This window comes from Macaca nemestrina, chromosome 18 (assembly GCF_043159975.1).
Source record: "Macaca nemestrina isolate mMacNem1 chromosome 18, mMacNem.hap1, whole genome shotgun sequence".
Classification (NCBI taxonomy): domain Eukaryota; kingdom Metazoa; phylum Chordata; class Mammalia; order Primates; family Cercopithecidae; genus Macaca; species Macaca nemestrina.
Window position 1 is genome coordinate 65,385,246 of NC_092142.1, and position 21,459 is coordinate 65,406,704.

At 52.6% G+C, this 21,459-nt stretch overlaps 1 protein-coding gene across 1 annotated transcript in view; it reads left to right on the top strand.

Annotated features, from left to right (window-relative positions):
• Window positions 1-3,711: 3,711 nt before the first annotated feature.
• LOC105491471 (cadherin 5) overlaps window positions 3,712-21,459 on the top strand; it is a 38,622-nt gene continuing 20,874 nt past the window's right edge. Inside the window, exons 1-2 of the mRNA XM_071084679.1 lie at window positions 3,712-3,854; window positions 16,745-16,976. Coding sequence (XP_070940780.1) covers window positions 16,764-16,976 — 213 coding nt within the window. The 5' untranslated portion in view covers window positions 3,712-3,854; window positions 16,745-16,763. The remainder of the gene's footprint in view (window positions 3,855-16,744; window positions 16,977-21,459) is intronic.

A 21,459-nucleotide genomic window follows, 5' to 3' on the forward strand; every position in this document is an offset into this window, starting at 1 on the left:
GCTGGGCAAAAGGGTTTTTCCCTTGCCCGTAACTGAGCACACGGGCTCATCAAGCCCTCTGCCATCAGACCATCACCTGCCTTGGAACACAAAACACTCGAGTCTCCGCGCCGGTCCCTGCAACCCAGGGAGCAGTGGGCTGACTGCCGGTTCTAACGAGTGCACAGTTTCAAGTTCACATTTGGGGAGCACTCAATTATTACCAGGTGCTAGGGATAAGCCCCCAAATAGGACACAATCCCACTGGGAAAGGAGAGGAAGGTTGTGAATGAGGTCTGTATAAAGTGCCCTGGGAGCTCAGAAGAGGGAGTGGAGCACAGAGAGAATGAGATCTGGGTGACTTTGACAGGGCTCTGTGCGCAGGTGAGGAAGGAAAGAGAAGGAAACACACAAGGTGGAACAGCATGGGCAAAGTCCTGAGGCATGAGGCTGAAAGGCTTCACCACGACCGCGCCTGCCGAAGCTGATGGCATTGTTTTCCTGCCCCATCCCTGGGTGTCTCACGCTGTGGGGAGGAAGGAAAGGGAAGTCTCATTTGGGGAACCCCTGCTGTGTCCCGACTCAACTCCAGCAGGGTGGGAAAGCTCCCTGGGTAAGGAACTGGGCTCTGGAAACAGAAGCGTGACTTGGAATTTCCACCCCACCACTGACAAACTCTGATCTCAGAAAGCTTTTCACTCCCAGGCTCTGTTTTCCCATCTATACAATGGGCCTAACAGTAGTACCGCCCCCCGCCCAGGGTTGTCCTGAGGTTTGAATGAGGAGTCCCAAGCAGAGCTTAGTGCATTAGCAGCACACACAAAGGCTGTGGTCCTCAAATGTAACAACACAAACATGTTGCCTGGGGAGGAGCTACAAACACATAAGTCCTGGGATTCTATCACCAGCCATTCTGACCCCATCAGCCTGGAGTGGGGTCCAAGGAATCTGCATATTCAATCCCCCTCTCCCAGGATGGATGACTTGAAGACCACGCTTTGAGAAACAGCCACTCGGTAAGGCTTGCTGGTCCTGTCATTTATTTTCATTGTCTCGTTTCATCTTCCAGACAGCCTGCAAAGTCTGAACAGGTAACTCATTTCCCAGGTGAGGAAAGAGGCTCAGAGAGGCAAGTCAGCTGCCCAGGTCATACAGGCAGCAACGGGTCATGCTAGGATCCAAACCTGGGTCTGCAACCCTCACACCTGTACTTCCCCAAGCAGCGCTCCCTGCCGGGTCAGCCTTTATCCTGGCAGAGGCCGGGTGGTCGTCCCGGGCCTTGTCGTCCCACCCCCACTGCCTCCACTGTTGCTTCCTCCTCTGCTGCTAATCTGGTCTCACAGACCATCCCATTTCCTGCCGGCCCACCGCCGCCTTCCTTGCTCCCAATGTCACTTCCTGGCCTTGTGCCCTCCTGTTACCTCCTTTGCCTCCAGAGAGGTTGGAGCAGAGGCTGGGCAGTGCCAGAAATCAAGCACGAAATCCTCAGGGGGACCAAGGAGGCACCAGCCTCCCTCCTATAGTCTCAACTACCTCTGCTATGGTGACCCCCATGCCCACCCCTGGGGCCCACAGCTCATGCCTGGCTCATCATTCCTTTGTTTATGGACCACAGGAATAGTAGTTTTCAGGGCAGAGTCAACTTCGTCATGGACTGGGAGTACAAAGGGAATTGGCAGATGGTGCCAGGACAGGCCCTATCCCCATCTGCCACCAGCCCCAAGTCTGAGACCCAGCAGGACGCAATGCGCAGGCCAGTGTGTCCCCATGGGCATGTAGACCATGAGGACAGGCGGTCAACACGGGCGGGGGTGAGGGTGATGTGGACTGGTACACAGCAGACAGAGCACTGTCCTGGCTCCTCTGCGGCCAGCCCACCCTCTGGGCAGGAGAAAGCAGAGTTAATCCCGTTGGAGAAGGAAGTGCTGAGCTGTTGTTTGTTCATTCCACAATCGGCCATTGAATGTGCTGGATCCCACTCAGAATCCCGCCCCAAGGACTGTTCTCCTTCCAGCAGGTCGCTCCTCATGCTCCAGCATCATCTGTCTTCCGTCTGCTGGATCCTCCCTGGGGATATGAGCGTGCTGCCATAGTTTAAAAAAATAAAAGAAAAAACCCTCCCACTTCTCTGCTCCCATTCACTGTAAGAGTTGGGGAAGGAGCTACAGTCACACATGACTCCACGTCCCCATCCCCCTTTCTCTAGCCCCTCCAATCTGTCTTGTCTACCTTTTCCTGTTTAACCTGTTCTGGTCACAGTCATTGACGACCTCATCTTCCAAATCCAAAGTGAAGTCTCAGCCCTCATGCTCCCCAGGATGACCCACTGACCACTCCCCTGCCCTCCTCCTCTGCCCTCTCCTGGCATTCCTCCTTCATCGTGGGACCCTCTTCTAATGGATCCTCAAATGTCAGAGGGTCCGAGGCCTCCCTCCCGCCAAGCTCATCCATGCCCATGGCCTCAGATGCCAGCCATAAGCTCATGGGTTCCAAACCTCGACTCCAGGCTGGACTCACCCGTCTCCCGCCCCAACCTGACACCTCTACCTGGGTATCTAATGAGCATCTCAAACTCAACCTGCCTGAGATAGAGGAATCACTATCCCCTCCTCCTCCAAAAATATCCTTCCATCTCACTCCCCATCTCCTGCTCTGATTTACTAAACAGCCCTGGGTCCTGTCTTTCTCAGGGTCTCTGCTTGCCCAGCTATATAATAAAACAAGTTTGGGACTTCCCAAACATTCACCCATGGAAAAACAGAAGCAAGTCTTCAAAGGACAGATTCCCAGGGTCTGCCCTGGGAGATTCCAAATCAGTTGATCTGGGTCGAGCCCAGTCCTCTGTAGTTTTGAGAAGCTCCTCCTATGTCTCTCCTGGTCAGCAGAATCTTGGCCCCTCCCTTTCCCCAGCCTCTTGGTTCTGCTGGGCTCTGATCCAGCCTCAGCGTCACTGTCTTCCACGCCCCTCTTTGACTCTCGTTTATGTCAAAAGCCTTGTGAGGATGAGGCTGTGATTATCCCCATTTTACAGACGAGGAAACTGTGGCTCCAGGATGACACGACTGGCCCAAGGTCACATCAGAAGCAGAGCTGGGTCACTTGACTCCACCCAATATCCCTAAATGAAAATGTCCCCTACAGACCAAGGCTGGTGCCTTAGAGCTGGAGTCCACGCCCACCCTGACCGGGAGAAGCCAACCTGGTCCTCCAGAGCCAAGAGCTGCTGTCCTTTCCCATCTCCTGAAGCCTCCCTATCACCTTTAAAGTCCATTCCCACAAAGACATCACGGGGTCACCACAGAAAATCAAATTCTGAGGCTAGGCTGACCCCAACTAGATTTTTGGCTCTGTTATACCCCAGCTGGGTGGACAAGCACCTTAAACCCACTGAGCCTCAGCTTCCCAGGCTATAAAATGGGGGTGATGACACCTGCCTGCGGCATCCCAAGGCGGGTTAAATGTGATGCTGCACCCACGGGTCCCCACAGCCAGGCTCTTGGCAGGTGCTGGGCTCAGAGTCCCAGAGCTGAGGCCGGGCATTGGGGTTGAAGTGGGGTGCCCCAGGCGGGGTCCAGGGCCAGCCCTCTGTGGAGACAGCCATCCGGGGCTGAGGCGGCCGCCCACCGGGGGACCTGCCTATCTGCAGCCAGCCCAGCCCTCACAAAGGAACAATAACAGGAAACCATCCCAGGGGGAAGTGGGCCAGGGCCAGCTGGAAAACCTGAAGGGGAGGCAGCCAGACCTCCCTCGCCAGCGGGGTGTGGCTCCCCTCCAGAGACGGTTGGCTGACGGGCTCCACAGAGCTCCACTCACGCTCAGCCCTGGACGGACAGGCAGTCCAACGGAACAGAAACATCCCTCAGCCCACAGGCACGGTGAGTGGGGGCTCCCACACTCCCCTCCACCCCAGACCCGCCACCCTGCGCCCGAGGTGGGAGGGTCCTCAGCTTCCCCATCTGTAGAATGGGCATCGTCCCACTCCCAGGACAGAGAGGCTCCTCGAGGGCATGCTGGGCCTCCTTGAGGCTCAGAGCAGGGCCGGGGAAGGTGCACCCAGAGGTGGTGCCAAGGGCACAAATGGGCATCTTGGGGCTGAAGGGGGAGGGCAAGGGCTCGGCTCTCCCACAACTGCACTCTCCAACTCAAAAAGGCCCACTGGCCTTCCTCCGTGCCAGGCTCAGAGAAGGCAGGATTCTGCCCCAGTTGCCCAGCATGCCGGGGCAGAGGACTGGCACCCAGGCCTTGGCCTCCCCTCCGTGCCCTTACCCTTACTGGAGAGGATTTACGAAGTCCTGACACCACCCTCCTCAGCCCCCCACCCATACGCCACTAAAGCTCTATGCTGGGATCTGGGGAGGGGCCCTGAAAGGGGAGCTCAGAGCCTCGGCCCCTCTCTATCAAGCCAGTGCTCCCATTTCAGGATAGGCAAGCTGAGCACTGGCTCTGGGCACCTGCGGTCCTGCCTTTCCCTGCCCAAACACCATCGGGGCCCGCTATGTGTCGAGGGAGCTGTAGTCTGGACAGTGGCCCACCATTCCTCCCCCAGGCACCCTTTCAAAGGCTAGGGCCCAAGAGCCCCAAGGCCCTCACAGCTCAGGAAGTGCCCTGGAAGCAGGAGGTCTGGGCCAAGAGCCTGGCCTGGAGACAACTGCCCTGGGTACAGATCCCAGCTCTGCCATTTGCTCTGGGGTGACCTTGGGAAGGTTACCCAGAGTTTCCAAACCACAGTGGGGAACAAGCGATGATGTGGAGTTCATTATTTTACCATTAACAACTCCACAAGGTAGATATATTATTTCTTTATATTTCAGTGAAAGCAACTGAGCTTTGGAAACATATGAGCCGGTGTGGGGATTTGAACCAGGATCTCATACTCCAAAGCCCAGGCTCTTTCCCCAGATCTCAAGTGCCTCGTCTGTGAAATGCAGAAACAGTGTTTCCTTAGTCAATTAAGTGAGGTGATCTAAATCCCTGGTGCTGGGAATGGCACATAACATGGGATCTTTAAGGAATAGTGGCTGGATTTTCCTGCTAGCCCAGAGCCGATCCTGACTGTGAACGTCATAAAGGTTTTGACCCTTGAGGTATGGTAACACCCCATCAGGGAGGGGTCCTCAGGTGCCCAGCAGGTACCAGGAAGGGGGTGCAAGTGAGAGGACATTGTGAGCACCTCTGGGCACCTGCTCCATGCCAGGCTCCCTCCCCAGCGTGGACGTTTCTCATGTGTGATGGGCAGATAGGATTCTGACCAGAGAGAAAGGCCATTCCCAGGGAGGCAGCTCTGAGGAGTTGAGGGTGTACCTGGAAGGCTCTTTCACCACAGGCCACTGGAGCCCGGGCCAGGAGCCCTGGTCCATCCTGAGGTGGTGGGGAGCCTGGGACTCTCCTCTGCCTGCCCTGGAGGGCAGCAAGTATCCTCCAAGGGGCCCAAGAGCTGCTGAGTCCCTGAGCGGCCCTACCAATTTCAGCTTACGGTGATGAGGGGTAGGGGAGGTGTATACTGGCCTGGAAGGGGTTAAGCTGCCTGCCTGCAGCCTCAGCCTGAGCTATTGTGTTGCTAAACAAGGGCCGGACATGAGGGCAGGAAGCCAGAGGGGGCCACACATTTTCTGCAAAGTTGGATGATTCACTGCTGACTCGGGGACACCCAGGGGACACAGCGGACACCGTCCCAGGAAGAATCTTGGGCCTTTTTGCCCATATGGACCCATGCCTGTTCCCTGCATCCTCTCTCTGCACCCCCTCAGTCACGCTGAAGCAACTAGAATTCCCATTTGACAGATGGGACCACCAAGGCTGAGGGAAGCTGTGCAGCCAGGCCAAGGTCACACAACCAACACAAGGTAGAAGCAGGGTGTGAGTGCGGCCCCTTCTGACCCACAATCCATGCCACACTCCACAGTGAAGCTCAGAGAGGGGAAAAGCAGAGCACTCCAGGCCACAGAGGCAGGCACAGGGACAAGCCAGGAGCCCAGTGACACCAGGGGAAGGAATGTTCTAGGAGGCAGGTTCTGCCCTCAGGAGCTTCACCTCTGGCTGAGGAGATACTAAAAAGTCTGTCCTGATCCAGGTTCGAGCTGGTGTTAAGTGGGTAAATCATGAAGGGCTTGCTGGAGGAAGAGTGGGAATCCCAGGTGCTAGGAGGCCTTGGGCAGCCTCTCTGTAGCCTGGGCCTCAGTCTTCCCATCTCTTGAGAGTAGGGGATGCTCCCTAAACTAATTCAGGGACTTCCAGATTGTCTGCCTTGGACCACAGCAAAACAGTCAGATCCTGGCAGGTCCAGATACTGGAAGGACGAGGAAGTGGGACCCGGGGGCAGGCCGGGCGGGTGGTGAATGAGATTTCCTTCTGCAGAGGAACAGAAAGAGTAGGAGGTGGGCCCAGAGTAGAGCCAGGAAATGAGGTCAAGTGTAAGTCGGCCAGTCAAAACCACACCCACCAGGCTGGAGAGGGCGGGTAGATAGGAGTCAAGACACCCACACCCTTACTGGGCACCTACTGTGTGCCAGGCTTTACACTCATGATCTCATTTAATCGTCCTCCCCAGGGAGGCGGCTACTGTTGCCTCCATTACAGATAAGGAAGCTGAGGCTCAGCAAGAGATGAACCCAAGGTCACACAGCTCCCGAGCAGTTGGGCAGGTTCAAACAGGCAGGTGCAAGGGCCTCATTCTGTTCCCCACACTGCCCTCATAGTCCCAGACAAAGTCAGGAAGCCCAAAGGAGGCTGGAAGCCTCCTTAGCATGGGAAGTTTGGAGCTGTCCCTTTAGAAGGCAAGGGGATAGACAAGGGGATAGAATCTCCGGAGCCCAGAGATTCCAGCACAAATTTGTTTCACATCACAAAATAGGTCTGGCCAACTGGTACCCTCTACCTTCATCCAGTGGGAATGAACTTGAACTCAGCCCCTGAATCCTCAACACAGTCTATGAGGATCCTCAATACAGTCTTTGGGTGATTGATTTGTGATGTCTGCCATAGGTGTGGAAAGGGGCATGTGGCAAGCTGAGTTCTGTTCTGCCAGCACTGTCTTAAGTGGTGCCCTGCTCAGGGGTGTTTGCATACTCACTGGGGACTCTTTTTTTTTTTTTTTTTTTTTTTTTTTTTGAGACAGAGTTCTGCTCCTGTTGTCCAGGCTGGAGTGCAATCGCGCGATCTCGGCTCACTGCAACCTCTGCCTCCCAGATTCAAGCGATTCTCCTGCTTCAATCTCCCAAGTAGCTAGGATTACAGGCATGTGCTACCATGCCCAGCTAATTTTATATTTTTAGTAGAGATGGTGTTTCACCATGTTGGCCAGGCTGGTTTTGAACTCCTGACCTCAGGTGATCCACTGGCCTTGGCCTCCCAAAGTGCTGGGATTTACAGGTGTGAGCCACCACGCCCGGCCAGGGACTCTTAAGAAGGATAATTTTCTTGTCCCTAAAGGATCAAAACCCTATCGGTGGTCTTTTGGGCAGTCCCATGGCAGCCCATCCCATGGGCCATCAGAGGAGCTATCTGGGAGCAAGGAGGAGCTTCTTTGAGTTATACCAACAATGGTACCTACTCTGACCACCCTACGTGTTGTCTGAAAATACACAGATTTGTTTCTAAATCCTGTGAGTGAGGAGGGAGTGGGTGGCAAGACCAGAACTGGAGCTGGTACCAGGCTGACAGGCAGCACGTCCAGGTCTGGGGCGTTGAGTTCATGCACCCAGGTATGGCATGAAGTGAACTCTCAGGCCCAGAACCTGCCTGGGCAGAGATAGGCCAGGAGGCAGAGGCTGTGCTGGTGGCAGGTGGCAATCAGAAGACCTCATGGAGTAGGCAGTCTGGGGCTTGAGAAGAAGTAAAGCGCTAACCCAGGAGACAGCAAAGAAGGGCATTCCAGGCAGAAGGAACAGCCTGGGCAAAAAGCCTGCTGCTGAGAGGAAGGGCACTGTGCACTTCAGAAACTTCTAGCTCTCCTCGAGGCTGGAAGGGACAGGGAAGCGGAGGAGAGGAGAGCTGGCAGGGTGGGCAGGGGACAATCATGCTAGGCCTTGAGGGCTGGCTGAGGAGTTAGACATCCTCCAGCAGGGAGCGAGGAGGCTATTGGCAGAACCTAATGGGAGGGGAGCAGGTCTGGGACCCACAGGAGCCTATCCCAGGGCCAAACTGAGCCACAAACCAGGAGGAAGCAGACGGGGCCAGGTCATAGCTGCCTGGCCAAATCCCATTCCCGAGCCTCCCAGGGCCTCACCCTTCATCCTCCCAATGTCTGTGGCTGCCAAGACCCGGCTTTAAATGCCTGAGCTCAAGCAGACCATTTGAGAGTCCCCGGAGAGTTTGAGGGTCACTGGGTCCCAGCCCTGTCCTGGACTGAGATTTGAGCTGTGGAATAGGAAGGCAGTGGGGAGAGCTGCCGGGGGCCACACACGGAGCTGGGTCTTCAGCGCCCGCACTCCAGCAGGCACACCTCCTGCATGTTCTAGGCCGGCTCCTCCCAGTGCCCTGCCCCTCATCCCTGACCCCAGGCCTCTGGGCTGGAGTCCAGAGCCTGCGGGAGGCTGGGCTGGGATCCTAGCTGAAAGTGGGTGTGCTGGGGGTCAGGGAGGAGAGCAGCCAGGCCTGCAAAGAGGAGCCCTGCAGGAGTTGGCCTGGGCAGGTGCCTGTGGCCAGGGCTGTGCACTCACGAAGGCATGTTTGAGGGTGTCACAGGTCCATGAGGCCTCCAGACGTCATGTGTGTGTTCTGGACCTGGAGCCTTCCTCTGCCCCGCCCCTGAGGCCCTCCAGCCTATTGAAAACCCCGCACACTGCAAAGCCCAGACTTGGCCCCTGGAATTGAAGGCTTGAGTGGGGCTCTGGTCAGGTCAAGGGGCAGGGGTCTTCCTGGTGCTCAGGGGCAGGACCAGCCCAGGGACTGAGGGGCTGGGCCAGCCCACTGAGGGGCTCCCATCTGGGTCCAGACTTCCTATGTCCTATTTAGCTACAAAGCCAGGGGTCCCAGGGAGTCCCAAGAAGAGCAGCTCTAGCCCCTCCCCTCCCCTGCCCTGCCCTCCCCTCCCTTCCCGTCCTCTTCTCTTGTATCCCTAGCCTCTCTTTTTGACACTGTAACTCACACAGAGCTGAGCCGATCTCACAGCCCCTTGGAGGCAGAACCCCAGATAGATGGATGCCCACAAAGGGAAAGGGACCAAAGGGAGCTTTGTGTGATGTCCCACGGTGGGTCAGTGAGAGGCAGGACTCACTCCGGGGACTGTGGTCCTCAGACCCATCAGGGCCCTCCCAGTCTGTATACTCCCACAGCCTCCTCTATTTGTCCATCAAAGCGCACGTCACAATTTCAAACTGCGTTTTTCACCACATGACTGGCATCCCTGTCTCCATGGAAGTGGAGCCTGTGTTTATTCCAGCATGGAATTAAGTGCTTAGCACATAGTAGATACTCAATAAATGTTTGCTGCATGACTGCATAACCCCAGGACTCTAGAGAGGGCTTCAGAGAAGTGGTGACATGTGTTGTAAATCTAGGCAGAGGAGAGAGGACAGCAAGTGCACGGGCAGGGAGGATGCAACAAAGCCTGGTGGAGTGGGGAGCTTCCCAGAGAGTTAACATCCTGTGGGCCGGAGCTATGCCTGGAGGCTCACCAGGCACCCGCAGACCCAGACAGGCAGCTGGAGAGGAGCAGAAAGAGCCACAGGAGCCCCACCCTTTTCTCAGGCTGCCCAGGTGACTCAGCCTTCGGAGGACCCCTCAGTCCCCAGGCCTGGCCTCGGTGTCTGGGTTCTGATCCCAGTGGCCCCACCCACGGTAGATATAGATACAGACCTGGACCCCAGAGGCCTCTGAGGTCCTAGCCTCCCATGGGAGCATGGTGGAGCCCAGTTCCCCCTATTCTCCAAGGCTCCCCTGCTGCTTATCCTGGGCTCCATGCCCACTCACCAGGGGATTCGGACCACTGACTCCATCCTCTCATTTTGGGTCCTCCAGACTTCCCCAGACTGATGGAGGGTACAGAGGGCCCATCCTCCTCCATTTGGAACTGCCCCCAAACCCTCTCACATGGCTCCGGGGACAGCAGCATCAACAAGCATCCTGGATGCCTGAGACACGGGCAGGTACCTGGCCTCGGCGTGCTCAGCACCTACACCTGAGTTGCCAAGCGTGGCCCCTCCCTGCTCAACGCTGTGATCAGGCAGTTGCTGGGCTGCTCAGTTGGGAATTTCTGAACATGGAAATCACTTCCAAAATCCTCAGACCCTCTGAATGTCTGGGGTGCCCCAAATCTACCTGGCAACAGCTTGAGTCTCTCTGGAAACTGCTGAGAATAACCGAGAGACATGACTCTTACCTGCCGAAAGGAAACAGGCTAAAATGAAAAAAGGGCTATGACCACATCTCCAGAGGCTGCAGCCAAGAGAAATTCAGTTTTCAGCTGTGGCTGCAGCAGATCTGACTGGCCCAGTTTCCTCTGCATCAGGATGGGGAGGAGCAACTGTCTGACAAGACCCTTCCCTGCAGCCCCCATTTGTTAGCCTTTTTTTTTTTTTGGAGACGAAGTCTTGCTCTGTTGCCTGTCACCCAGGCTGGAGTGCAGTGGCAGGATCTCAATTCACTGCAACCCCCACCTCCCAGGTTCAAGTGATTCTCGTGCCTCAGTCCCTCAAGTAACTGGCACTATAGGCACGCGTCACCATGCCAGGCTAATTTTTGTATTTTTTAGTAGAGGCAAGTTTTCACCATGTTGCCCAGGCTGGTCTCAAACTCCTGACCTCAAGTGATCCACCCAAAGTTAGTTGGCCGAATTTCTAACACAAAGGGCAAAAGACACAAATGAATGTGGCTTTTCAGTTGGGAAGGTCCCACAGGTGTCTCTGAGATTGAGTATAGAAGGAGCCTAGGATTTAGAAAAAGATCGATCTGGTGAGGGTTCCAGATCCACCATTCATGAGTTGTTTGTCTCTGAGCCTCAGTTTTCTCATCTGAGAAATGGGAATGATAAGTCCTACATCCTGGGGATAGTGTGAAAATTAAATGCGCTGGCATGGATAAAGACCAAGCACTGAGAATAGTTGATTATTATTACATGAGAATGTCCCCACAGAGATAGAGAGTGGGTGGCATGATGCAAAAAGCACGATTTTTGGGGAAAGACAGCCTAAGTTCAAATCCTGGCTCCACTTCCTGTGGCTATGTGACCTGAGATAACTTATTCTACCTCTCTGAGCCCCCATTTCTTTACCTGCAAAATGGGAATACAGACAACTACCTAGAAGGGTTGTTGCAAGGTTTAAATACAATAACGTGTGTCTCAGGGGAGTGCTCAGGGATGTCAGCCCTCCCCCACCGTCCCAGTCAAGAAAGAACTGTCTTGGGAGGGTGCTCAAGGCTCTGGTATGGGGGTGCAAATGGGATTACATGATCCCTGGCTCCCAAATACCCCCAACCCAAGGTCCTGCCCCTCACCAACAGCTGACTGATGAGAGCTGAGCACTCAGACCTCCCTCTGTCCTGGCAAATGACACACAGGTGCTGTGGGGTGACTCTGCGAGAGCCAGTCCCAGCCCTGTTGGAGGGCAGGAGCTTGAGGGTGGCCCATGTGCTCCAAGGGACTTCTCTCCAGAGCTAGCAGCAGGGCCCCTGCTGGACACAGAACAGAATCCAAGGGGCTTTTCTGCACCTTCAGAGAACTTACTCTACCTCTCTGAGCCCCCATTTTGTTATGTGGGGCCAGGCAAAGCCCACTGAGGAGTTAATGTCCCCCCAGGAGCCATGTGGTCCCAGCCTGTGATTGGTGGACTCTGCCTTGCTGAAGTCTGGTGTAGGTATAGTCATGCATCTTTTTTTTTTTTTTTCCCCAAATCAAAGAAGGAACCTCGTTTTATTCTGAATGTGTTAGTTTTGACCTCCTTCACCCTGAAATTTTCTTTCTTTAAAAATTTTATTGGCTGGGCGCGGTGGCTCAAGCCTGTAATCCCAGCACTTTGGGAGGCCGAGACTGGCGGATCACGAGGTCAGGAGATCGAGACCATCCTGGCTAACACGGTGAAACCCCGTCTCTACTAAAAGATACAAAAAATTAGCCGGGCGAGGTGGTGGGCGCCTGTAGTCCCCGCTACTCGGAAAGTTGAGGCAGGAGAATGGCGTGAACCCGGGAGGCAGAGCTTTCAGTGAGCTGAGATCCGGCCACTGCACTCCAGCCTGGGTGACAGAGCGAGACTCCATCTCAAAAAAAAAAAAAAAAAAAAATTATTTATTTATTTTTATGACTATACTTTAAGTTCTAGGGTACATGTGCACAATGTGCAGTTTTGTTACATATGTATACATGTGCCATGTTGGTGTGCTGCACCCGTTAACTCGTCGTTTACATTAGGTATATCTCCTAATGCTATCCCTCCTCCCTCCCCCCGAGCCCACGGCAGGCCCCGGTGTGTGATATGCATCTTAATGACTGGGATACACTCTGAAAAACGAGTTCAGGTGATTTCGCTGTTGTGCAAACATCAGAGTGTGCTTACACAAACAAATCTGGATCGTATAACCTGCTGCACACCTGGGCTGGATGGTACAGTCTATTGCTCTTAGGCTCCATACCTGTGCAGCATGGTACTGTACTAAATGCTGTAGCCAATTTTAACACGACAGCAAGTATTCATGTATCTAAACATATCTAAATACAGGCAAGATACAGTAAAAATCTCATGTAAAAGATAAAAAAGGAACCTGTAATCCCAGCACTTTGGGAGGCCAACGCAGGAAGATCACTTCAGGCAGGAGTTCAAGACCAGCTTGGGCAACATAGTCAGACCCCTCCGCACTCCAACCATCTCTACAAAAAAATTTAAAAATTAGCCAGATGTGCTGGCACGTACCTCCTCACGGGGCTGAGATGGGAGAATTGCTTGAGCCCAGGAGTTTGAGGCTGTAGTGAGCCACACACACATTCATATTCCACTCCACACACATTCACACCACACTCCAGCCTGGGTGACAGAGGGAGACTCAATCTAAAAAAAAAAAAAAAAAAAAAAAAAGAGAGAGATAAAAAATGGTATACCTCTCTGTGGTACTTACCGTGAGTGGAGCTTCCAGGACTAGAAATTCCTCTGGGCGAGTCAGGAAGTGAGTGGCCTACGACATCACTTCACCCTGCCATAGACTTAATAAACACTGTACACTTAGCTTCACTAAATTTACTTAAAAATATTTTTCTCTCATCAATAAGAAATTAACTTTAGTTTACTATTAGGGTAGTGCAAAAGTAATTGCTGTTTTTACCATTAAAAAAAAAAAAAAGCCACCGGGTGCGGTGGCTCATGCCTGTAATCCCAGCACTTTGGGAGGCTGATGCGGGCGGATTGCCTGAGGTCAGGAGTTTGAGACCAACCTGGCCAACATGGTGAAACCCCGTTTCTACTAAAAATACAAAAAAAAAAAAAAAAAAAAAAAAGACTAGCCAGGCGTGGGGTCAGGCGTCTGTAGACACAGCTACTTGGGAGGCTGAGCCAGGAGAATGACTTGCACCTGGGAGGCGGAGGTTGCAGTGAGCTGAGATCGCACCACTGCACTCCAGAACAAAACTTGTCTCAAAGGAAAAATAATAAATAAATAAATAAAGCACACAATTACTTGTGTACCACCCTAATATAACATTTTTTATAAAGTTGGTCTACACTAGCATCACCCCAAACACAAGTAATGACTTGTGCTACGACGTCACGATGGCTGCGGTGTCACTAGGGCAGAGGAGTTTTTAGCTCCATTAAAACCTTAGGGGACCACAGTCGTATGTGCAGTCCATTGTTGACCAAAAAGTCATTTTGCAGCACACGACTGTATTTATCCATTTGACTGCTGGCTGCGGTCAGCCATAGGGATCACTAACCCGTCCCAACAGGCCCCAGGAAAGAGAAAAGCACATTCCCGTTCACTGTATTAGAGATAGGGTTCCCAGCTGGAAACAGAGCGAACCCCGGGAGGCCAATTGAAGAGACTTTATGAAGGGACTGCTACAGAGAGGTGGGCTGCCTTAAGGAAACCAACCACTGCCTGCACAGAGGTAGGCTCGGATGTTGAGGTACCCAGAGACCAGCAACAGCGCTTCTGCCTGGAATTCCCTTCCCTTTCCTGGCAGTCCTGTGGCTGGCACTCAGATGTGGGCTGAAACGTCAGCTCTCCCAGAGGCCTTCCTGGCCTCACAGGCCTAGTCAGCTGCCCCCTCACTCTCTGTGGCACCTCCCATTATAATTCCTTGAACATCTCTGATCGCCAACTGATATGTTTCCTCATTGACTTACTTATTTTCCTGTTGTTCCCATTATTGCACACTCCCCAAGAGCAGGCTCCATCTGTCTCACTCACTGAGGCACCCCCACTGCCTGGCATGGAGCCCATCATGCAGTAGGCACCCAGCACCTATCAGCTCAGAGCCTGGGCGCTCACCCTGTCCTGTTTGCCCTGAGAACTCTCCCTCTCCCTGTTTCTCATTTTCACTTCTGTCTGTTTCACTTTGTCATCTTTGAGTCACTTCTCATTTGAGGGAGGAAGAAAGAATCAAGACTTGCACTTCCTTTCTGGACAAAGAAGGAAATGAGCCACAGGGTCTGGACCCAGTGAGGCTGGGGTAGGGGTCATGCCTGCTGCCTCCCCTGAGTCAGGGACCAGCTTCTTGGCCAGGACTCCCAATCTGCCCCCCTTCTTCTCTAAGCCTTTGCTCACCACCTTCCTCCTGCCTAGAGCATCCTTCAAGAGCCTCAAGTCTCTTCCAGGTTGACCCCCTCATTTATGGCTGAGAAACTGAGGCCCAGAGGGGTCAGGGCATCCCCCAGGCATATGGCACCTGCATTCTGGGGCCTATCCCCACCCGGGGAGTCCACTTCCTCCAGGGCCAGAGACAGGAACCAGAAGGCAGGGGCCGTCGATACTAAAATCAGTGGGTCCAGAGGTCAGCTGGCCCAGCACAGACACCCTCAGCCCTCACTGAGGTCAGCCCGGCGCCAGTAAATCAGGGGAAATGTTACTAGAGTTTACAAACCTCTTGTGATGTACAGAGTCCAGCCTCTCCCTGTGGCCAGGCAGGAGACAGTCAAGGGAGGAGGCCATCCCATCCAGCACCTTGTAGATCCTTATGTGCCTCCAGATGTGAGCCCTGGTTCCCTCTCCCACCCACCTGTTCTTCCTCTACATCATCCCAGGAGCTGCAAGTCAGTAACACAGGGACCCCGGAGGGTGGAAAGACAGAGTCAGGGCTGAGAGAACATGCTAATGGCCAAGGTCACAGCCCGCACTCCTCATGGGGCAGTAGAGAAAACCCCTGTTCCTGGAATTCAGCATGAAGCCAGGCCTTGATCTCTGGTTAACCCACATCCATACCCTACAGACCTGCCTTCGAGACTGTGCATCCTGTGCAACTGTACAGGGCTTGCATTTCAAAGGGCCTCATGCTTGGTTTAATGTTCTGTCTCCTTCTTAAAATTCTTTTGCACTGGGCCACACAAATTATGAAGCCATTCCTATGAACCCAGACCCTCAACTCACCACCCCACCCACCCCTGCTCTTCTGACAGCAAAGCTGACCACTCACTGTAAGATCTGGAGTGAAGGGCTGGCCCTCAGGGTTAAGACAGTTGGATTTTCCTAAGAGCCTTCTGAAGACAGAATCAATGCAAAGTTGTCAAAGGGGCTTTCAGGCAGGAGGACGTCTGCCGAGAGGAGGCTTTAAATCCTACCCCATAGCAGCTGCTGGGACAAGGGAAGGCAGGAGGAAAGGACTTGAACTTCTGGGCCAGACAACCTTGGTTCAAATCCTGGCTGTGCTCCTTACAGTTTAGGTGATTTCAGGAATGTTCCGAAACCTCTCTGTACCTCTTCTGCAAAATGAGGGTTATCATTACACCAACCTGGAGGATGATGGGGAATATTAAATAGATAAGACATATAAAGTGCTTGAAACAGTGCCAGGCAAAAAATAAGTGCTTGATAAAGATTAGCTATCAGACACCTGGGTTCCAATCTGAGTCCCACCACTTACTACAACGTGAACTTAACATCTGTGTGCCTCAGTTTCCTCATTTGAACAATGAGGATAACCTGACCACCCAATGCCTGGGGACTTAGGAGCTGCCATTGGCATCAGCCTCACACCCTCTTCCTGGAGACCTTCCCCACAGGCCCTCCTGTGGGCTCCCATATCCCCTGCACTTGCTTCCATCCTAGCACAAGACTCACAGGTAGAAATGGTTTCCACATCTGTTTTCACCTTCCCCGTTCGGAATTCATCAAGGCATGAAGGGGGTCTGGTTCTGCTGGTGTCAGCAGACAGTGAAGGATGAAGCAGTGAATAGATAAAGGGAGTTCGGTTCCCTGTGGAAGCTGCTCACACCCTTAGGCAGTGGCCACCACATGCGGGAGATGGCTCAGAGTGGTGGAAGAAATTATAGGGAAAGGACGCAAACCTTCTGGAAAGGTCAGAAGGTTTTGCATAACTTCGGGGAAGAATAAGCAGAAGGCAGCTGTTCTACCCTGAGGCAGAGGGTGAGAAGTAGGTACAAGGAAGTGTAGGGAAATGTATCCTAAATGGGCTTGTTTACTCATGTTGTCCTAAAACCTACCTTTGCTCATCCGAGTGCCTGACTGCTCCCTGAAAGGGGGAATGATAATGTTAATTACCCGCAGATTACGTTTGCCCCAAGCTTTTAGCATTATAGCTAGCTGCTCTCATGCAAAATACCTGTGTCTAAGTACTCCTTTCATCCGTCACTCAGACAGAGTCTGAAGGTGTCTCCTCTTTCCCCAGATCTGTTCCTCCTGGGAAGATGCAGAGGCTCATGATGCTGGTCGCCACATCGGGCGCCTGCCTGGGCCTGCTGGCAGCGGCGGCAGCAGCAGCAGCAGCAGGTGCTAACCCTGCCCAACGGGACACCCCCAGCCTGCTGCCCACCCACCGGCGCCAAAAGAGAGACTGGATTTGGAACCAGATGCACATTGATGAAGAGAAAAACACCTCACTGCCCCATCATGTAGGCAAGGTAAGGCTCAAGCCCCAGGACAGGAGAAGCCATCAGCTGCTGGCCCATAGTGACAGTGGTGGTGGTGATGGCGATGGTGGCAAAGGTGGTAATAGATATTGTGGTGGTTGTAGGAGTGGAGATGATAAAGGTGAAGGTGGTAGCAATAGTGGTAGAACTCGTGGTGGTGGAAGGAGTGGTGGTAATGGTGGCAGTGGTGATGGTAGTGATAGTGATGGTGGTGAGGATGGGAAAGGGCAAGGTGGTGGTGGGAGTGGTGGGAATGGTGGTGGTGGTGATGGTGGTGATGATAAAGGTGGTGGTTGTGATGGCTGTGATGATGGTGGTGGTGATAAAGGGGTAGGTGGTGGTTGTGATGATGGTGATGTGATGATAAAGGGGTAGGTGATGGTTTTGATGGTTGTGATGATGGTGATGGTGGTAATAAAGGGGTAGGTGGTGGTTGTGATGATGGTGATGGTGATGATAATAAAGGGGTAGGTGATGGTTGTAATGGTGATGATGATGGTGGTGATGAAAGATAAATGTTGATGGTGGTGATGATGGAAGTGATGATGATAGCGATGGTGATGGTGGTAAGGATGGGGAAGGACAAGGTGGCAGTGGTGATGATGGTAGTGATGGTAAAGGGGCAGGTGGTGGTTGTGATGGTGGTCATGATGGTGGTGGTAGTGATAAAGGGTTAGGTGGTGGTTGTGATGATGGTGATGGTAGTGATGATAAAGGGGTAGGTGGTGGTCGTAATGGTGATGATGATGGTGATGATGATGGAAGTGATGATGATAGTGACGGTGATGGTGGTGAGGATGGGGAAGGAAAAGGTAGCAGTGGTGGTGATGGTAGTGATGGTAAAGGAGCAGGTGGTGATTGTGATGGTGGTGATGATGGTGGTGGTAATGGTGATGGTAGTGGTGAAGGATAAGTGTTGATGGAGATGGTGGTGGTGATGATGGTAGTGACAAAAGATAAGTGTTGATAGTGGTGATAATGGAGGTGACGATGATGGTGGTGGAGCTGGTGGTGAACTCTATGGTTCAATTTCTCCCAGACCTTGGTCTGTAAACTAGATATCACTAACAGAAGGGCCATCCAGTGCCCAAGCTGAGGATACTCGTCTGGCCTGGGGGTTCAAGGTTTAGGACAGGACCAGCCAAGCCTGCCATGAAATTTTCCCATTTGAAAGATCAGAAAAGAACTGTGCAGCCTTCCACAAAATTGTGCTGAAGATGAAGTTAACCATCCAGGCCATATTTTTGTCAACTCCGGTCTAGGCCTTTGAACCTCCTCAAAAAGCCCTTCTCTCAGGCTATCCCTGGTTCCCTGTGACCCCACAAAGCTCCCCATATTCCACATCACCTGTAATGAGGTACCTGACCCAAGCCTGCCCTCCAGGGCAGGACCTCAGACTCTGACCCTCACTTTGTCCTCTTTTAAAACGTGTCTATCCCAAGCCCATCCTCCTAGAGCTCAGAGCATATCTGAGTGACTGCTGAATTGCCTCACCATGTCAAATTGTCATTGATGTCAAAGCCATCCAGTCTAATTGAAAGGAATGGTCCTAGTAGTGGAATTTCACACACAATGACAGGTAGATGGACTGTGTGCTTTCAGAATTTTCAATGAGGAGGAAAGTTTCTTTTGGGTGCATTAAAATCTCACTTTGTCAGCTTCTTGGAATCTAAATGATAGGTGCAAAAAAGAACATATCAATGTACTGAAGAAAGGAAGGATCATTCCAAGCACTGGACTGGGTGCCAGAAAGATAACAACAGTGGGCTAAGGCAGACATGCTCCCCACCCTCATGGAGATGGCAGTCTAGAGCAGGGATCAGCAAACTACCCACTGCGGGCCCAATCCAGCCCACCGCCTGGACTTGCAAATACAGTTTTATCGGAACACAGCCACATTTATTCATTTACGGTTTGCCCACAGCTGCTTTCATGCTACAATGGCAAAGTTGAGTGGTGGTGACAAAGATCAAATGACCCATAAGTCTGCAAATATTTGCTCCCTGCCCTTTACAGAAACAGTTTACCCATCCTGGTCTAGAGGGGCAGCATACTTCAGACAAAGAATCCCACAAATGGTGTGGGGGTGCCCTCTGGCTATAGATAAACAGACTGGAGAGGAACTTTTGATGGGAAGGCCCAGTCTGGCCATGGTACCAGAAATGCCCCAGCAGAGCTTGGTCTGCGGACCGGGTATAGGGCCATCCCATGCTCAGGCTGAGAAGGCCGGTGTGACCTCAGGGTTCAGGGTTTAGGGCAGGGCCAACCATGGCTGCCATGAAATTTTCCCATTTGGGAAATTAGGAAAGATCTGTGCAGCATTTGACAAAATTGGATGGGAATGGGGCCAGCTGGGGAATCTCCACTTGGAGCCCCACCCACAGCCAGCTGGCTGTGCCCATGGCTCCCAACAATAACTGGGATCTTGAAGTCCTCCAGCATGGCCACTCACAGGGGGAGACACTTGCCCAGGGTCACACAAGGAGACCAGCACAGAGCCCCAAGGAGAACGCAGCCATAGGAAAACCGGCATTCCTGACTCTCAACACAAATGCGAGTTCTGTGTCATAGAGGAAAATGTCGTCAATCCACCTGCATCCTTCCTGGTGGGATAATTGTGCCTTGAATCAGCCTCTAAAAAGAATGTCTGACCTCAAGGAAAATCTGTGGAGTGAGTCAGGGAAAGTCCATAGAAAGTGGGGGCAACCTTTCAAGGGCTTGCCCAAGGGTCTCTAGCAGCAGGAAGAACGCCAGGCCTGCTGTCATTTGCCAACAGCGTTCACTTAGCCCTGGCGTGGGGCTGGGTCTCCAAGGAACCACGAGGGGTCGTCACACTGGGAAAAAACAAGGGTGTGTGGAAAAGACAAGGACAGGGCTCCAAGGATCACCTCCAGCTCCTGAGGATGTCATCCGAGGGAAGGAAGTCCCTGTTTATCAAGGTCAGAGCCTGGAGCCTTTGTTTACAGACGTGACTGAACAATGGGAGCAAGTCCTGAGCTGCCTTCTGAACCCACAAATATGGGTTTTTGGCATTGAGATGTTATGTTTAAATACAGTGATCTTAGAAAACAGGGGTGGGAGGAGTGGAGGCTCCCAGAAACCCATAACCCTCATCTAATCATGAGAAAAACAGCAGACAAATTCCAACAGAGGGGCATCCTGCAAAATACCTGACTCGTACTCCTCAAAACTGTCAAGGTCATCAGAAACCAATGAAAGTCTAAGAAACTATCACAGCCATGAGGTGCTTAAAGAAACATGATAACTCAGTGGAATGTGGTATCCAGTGTGGAATCCTGAAATAGACAAAAGATATTGGGTAAAAAAAAAAAAAAAAAAAAAAACTGAGGAACTCTGCATAAACTATGCCCTCTGGTAAATAATAATGCATCCGTATTGGTCCACTAATTATAACAAATGCACCACACTCATGTAAGACGTTCATACTCCGGGAAAAAGAGGAGCAGGCGTCTGGGAACTCTCTGCCCTAGTTTCTTAATTTTTCTGTAAATCTGGAACTGTTCTAAAAAATAAAGTCTAGGGAAGAAAAATTGAAGGGAAGGAAAACAGAAACTGGACACTCATATGAAATTGTATGCAGAACTCCAATCACACAGATCCAAGCTGATTTCCTCCCTCCATCCTCCCTGCCCTGGTGGGTCCTAACACATTCACCCAGAGCCCAGTTGGAAGACCACCATCTTATCCTCACCTTGAGCAACTCACACAGGGCCCCAGACTGTCCCCTTCTCTTTGAGTCTCCACTGTCCTCACAGGTCGCCGGTTACAGAACTGAGGCACAGCTTCTTGCCTCTAGTCCAGCTGTTCATCATGCATCCCAGCCACTGGGCCTTAGTACATCCTCATGAACCCACCTGCCCCCTGCACGCCACAGCCCTGCTCCAAGATGCTTGTCGCTGCCCACCTCTCTCCCACCCTGCCCAACCAAGGGGGCGATCCTCACTCCCTGTCTCCACTTCCTCCCCTTCTAGACTTTTCCCTAGGCTGCATCATCTAACTTCCCACCCTATCAACCCCTGTCACTGCCCTCACTGAGGGCTCCAATGACTGCACTGCTGCTAAACCCTGGGGACACTTTCCAGACCTCATGGGATGTGGCCATACCCTTCTGGAATCTCCCTCTTCTTTCTTGAGACCCCAGCCTCTTTGAGTTCTCTGGAGGAGTCCAGCCCTTTTTTTTTTTTTTTTTTTGAGAGTCAGAGTCTCACTCAGTCACCCAGGCTGGAGTGCAGTGGCGTGATCTTGGCTCACTGCAACCTCTGCCTCTGGGGCTCAAATGATCCTCCTTGCTCAGCCTCCCAAGTAGCTGGGACTACAGGCGTGTGCCACCACAGCCAGCTAATTTTTTTTTTTTTCTGTATTTTTAATGGAGATGGGGTTTCACCATGTTGGCCAGGCTGGTCTCAAACTCCTGACCTCAAGTGATCCACCCACCTTGGACTCCCAAAGTGCT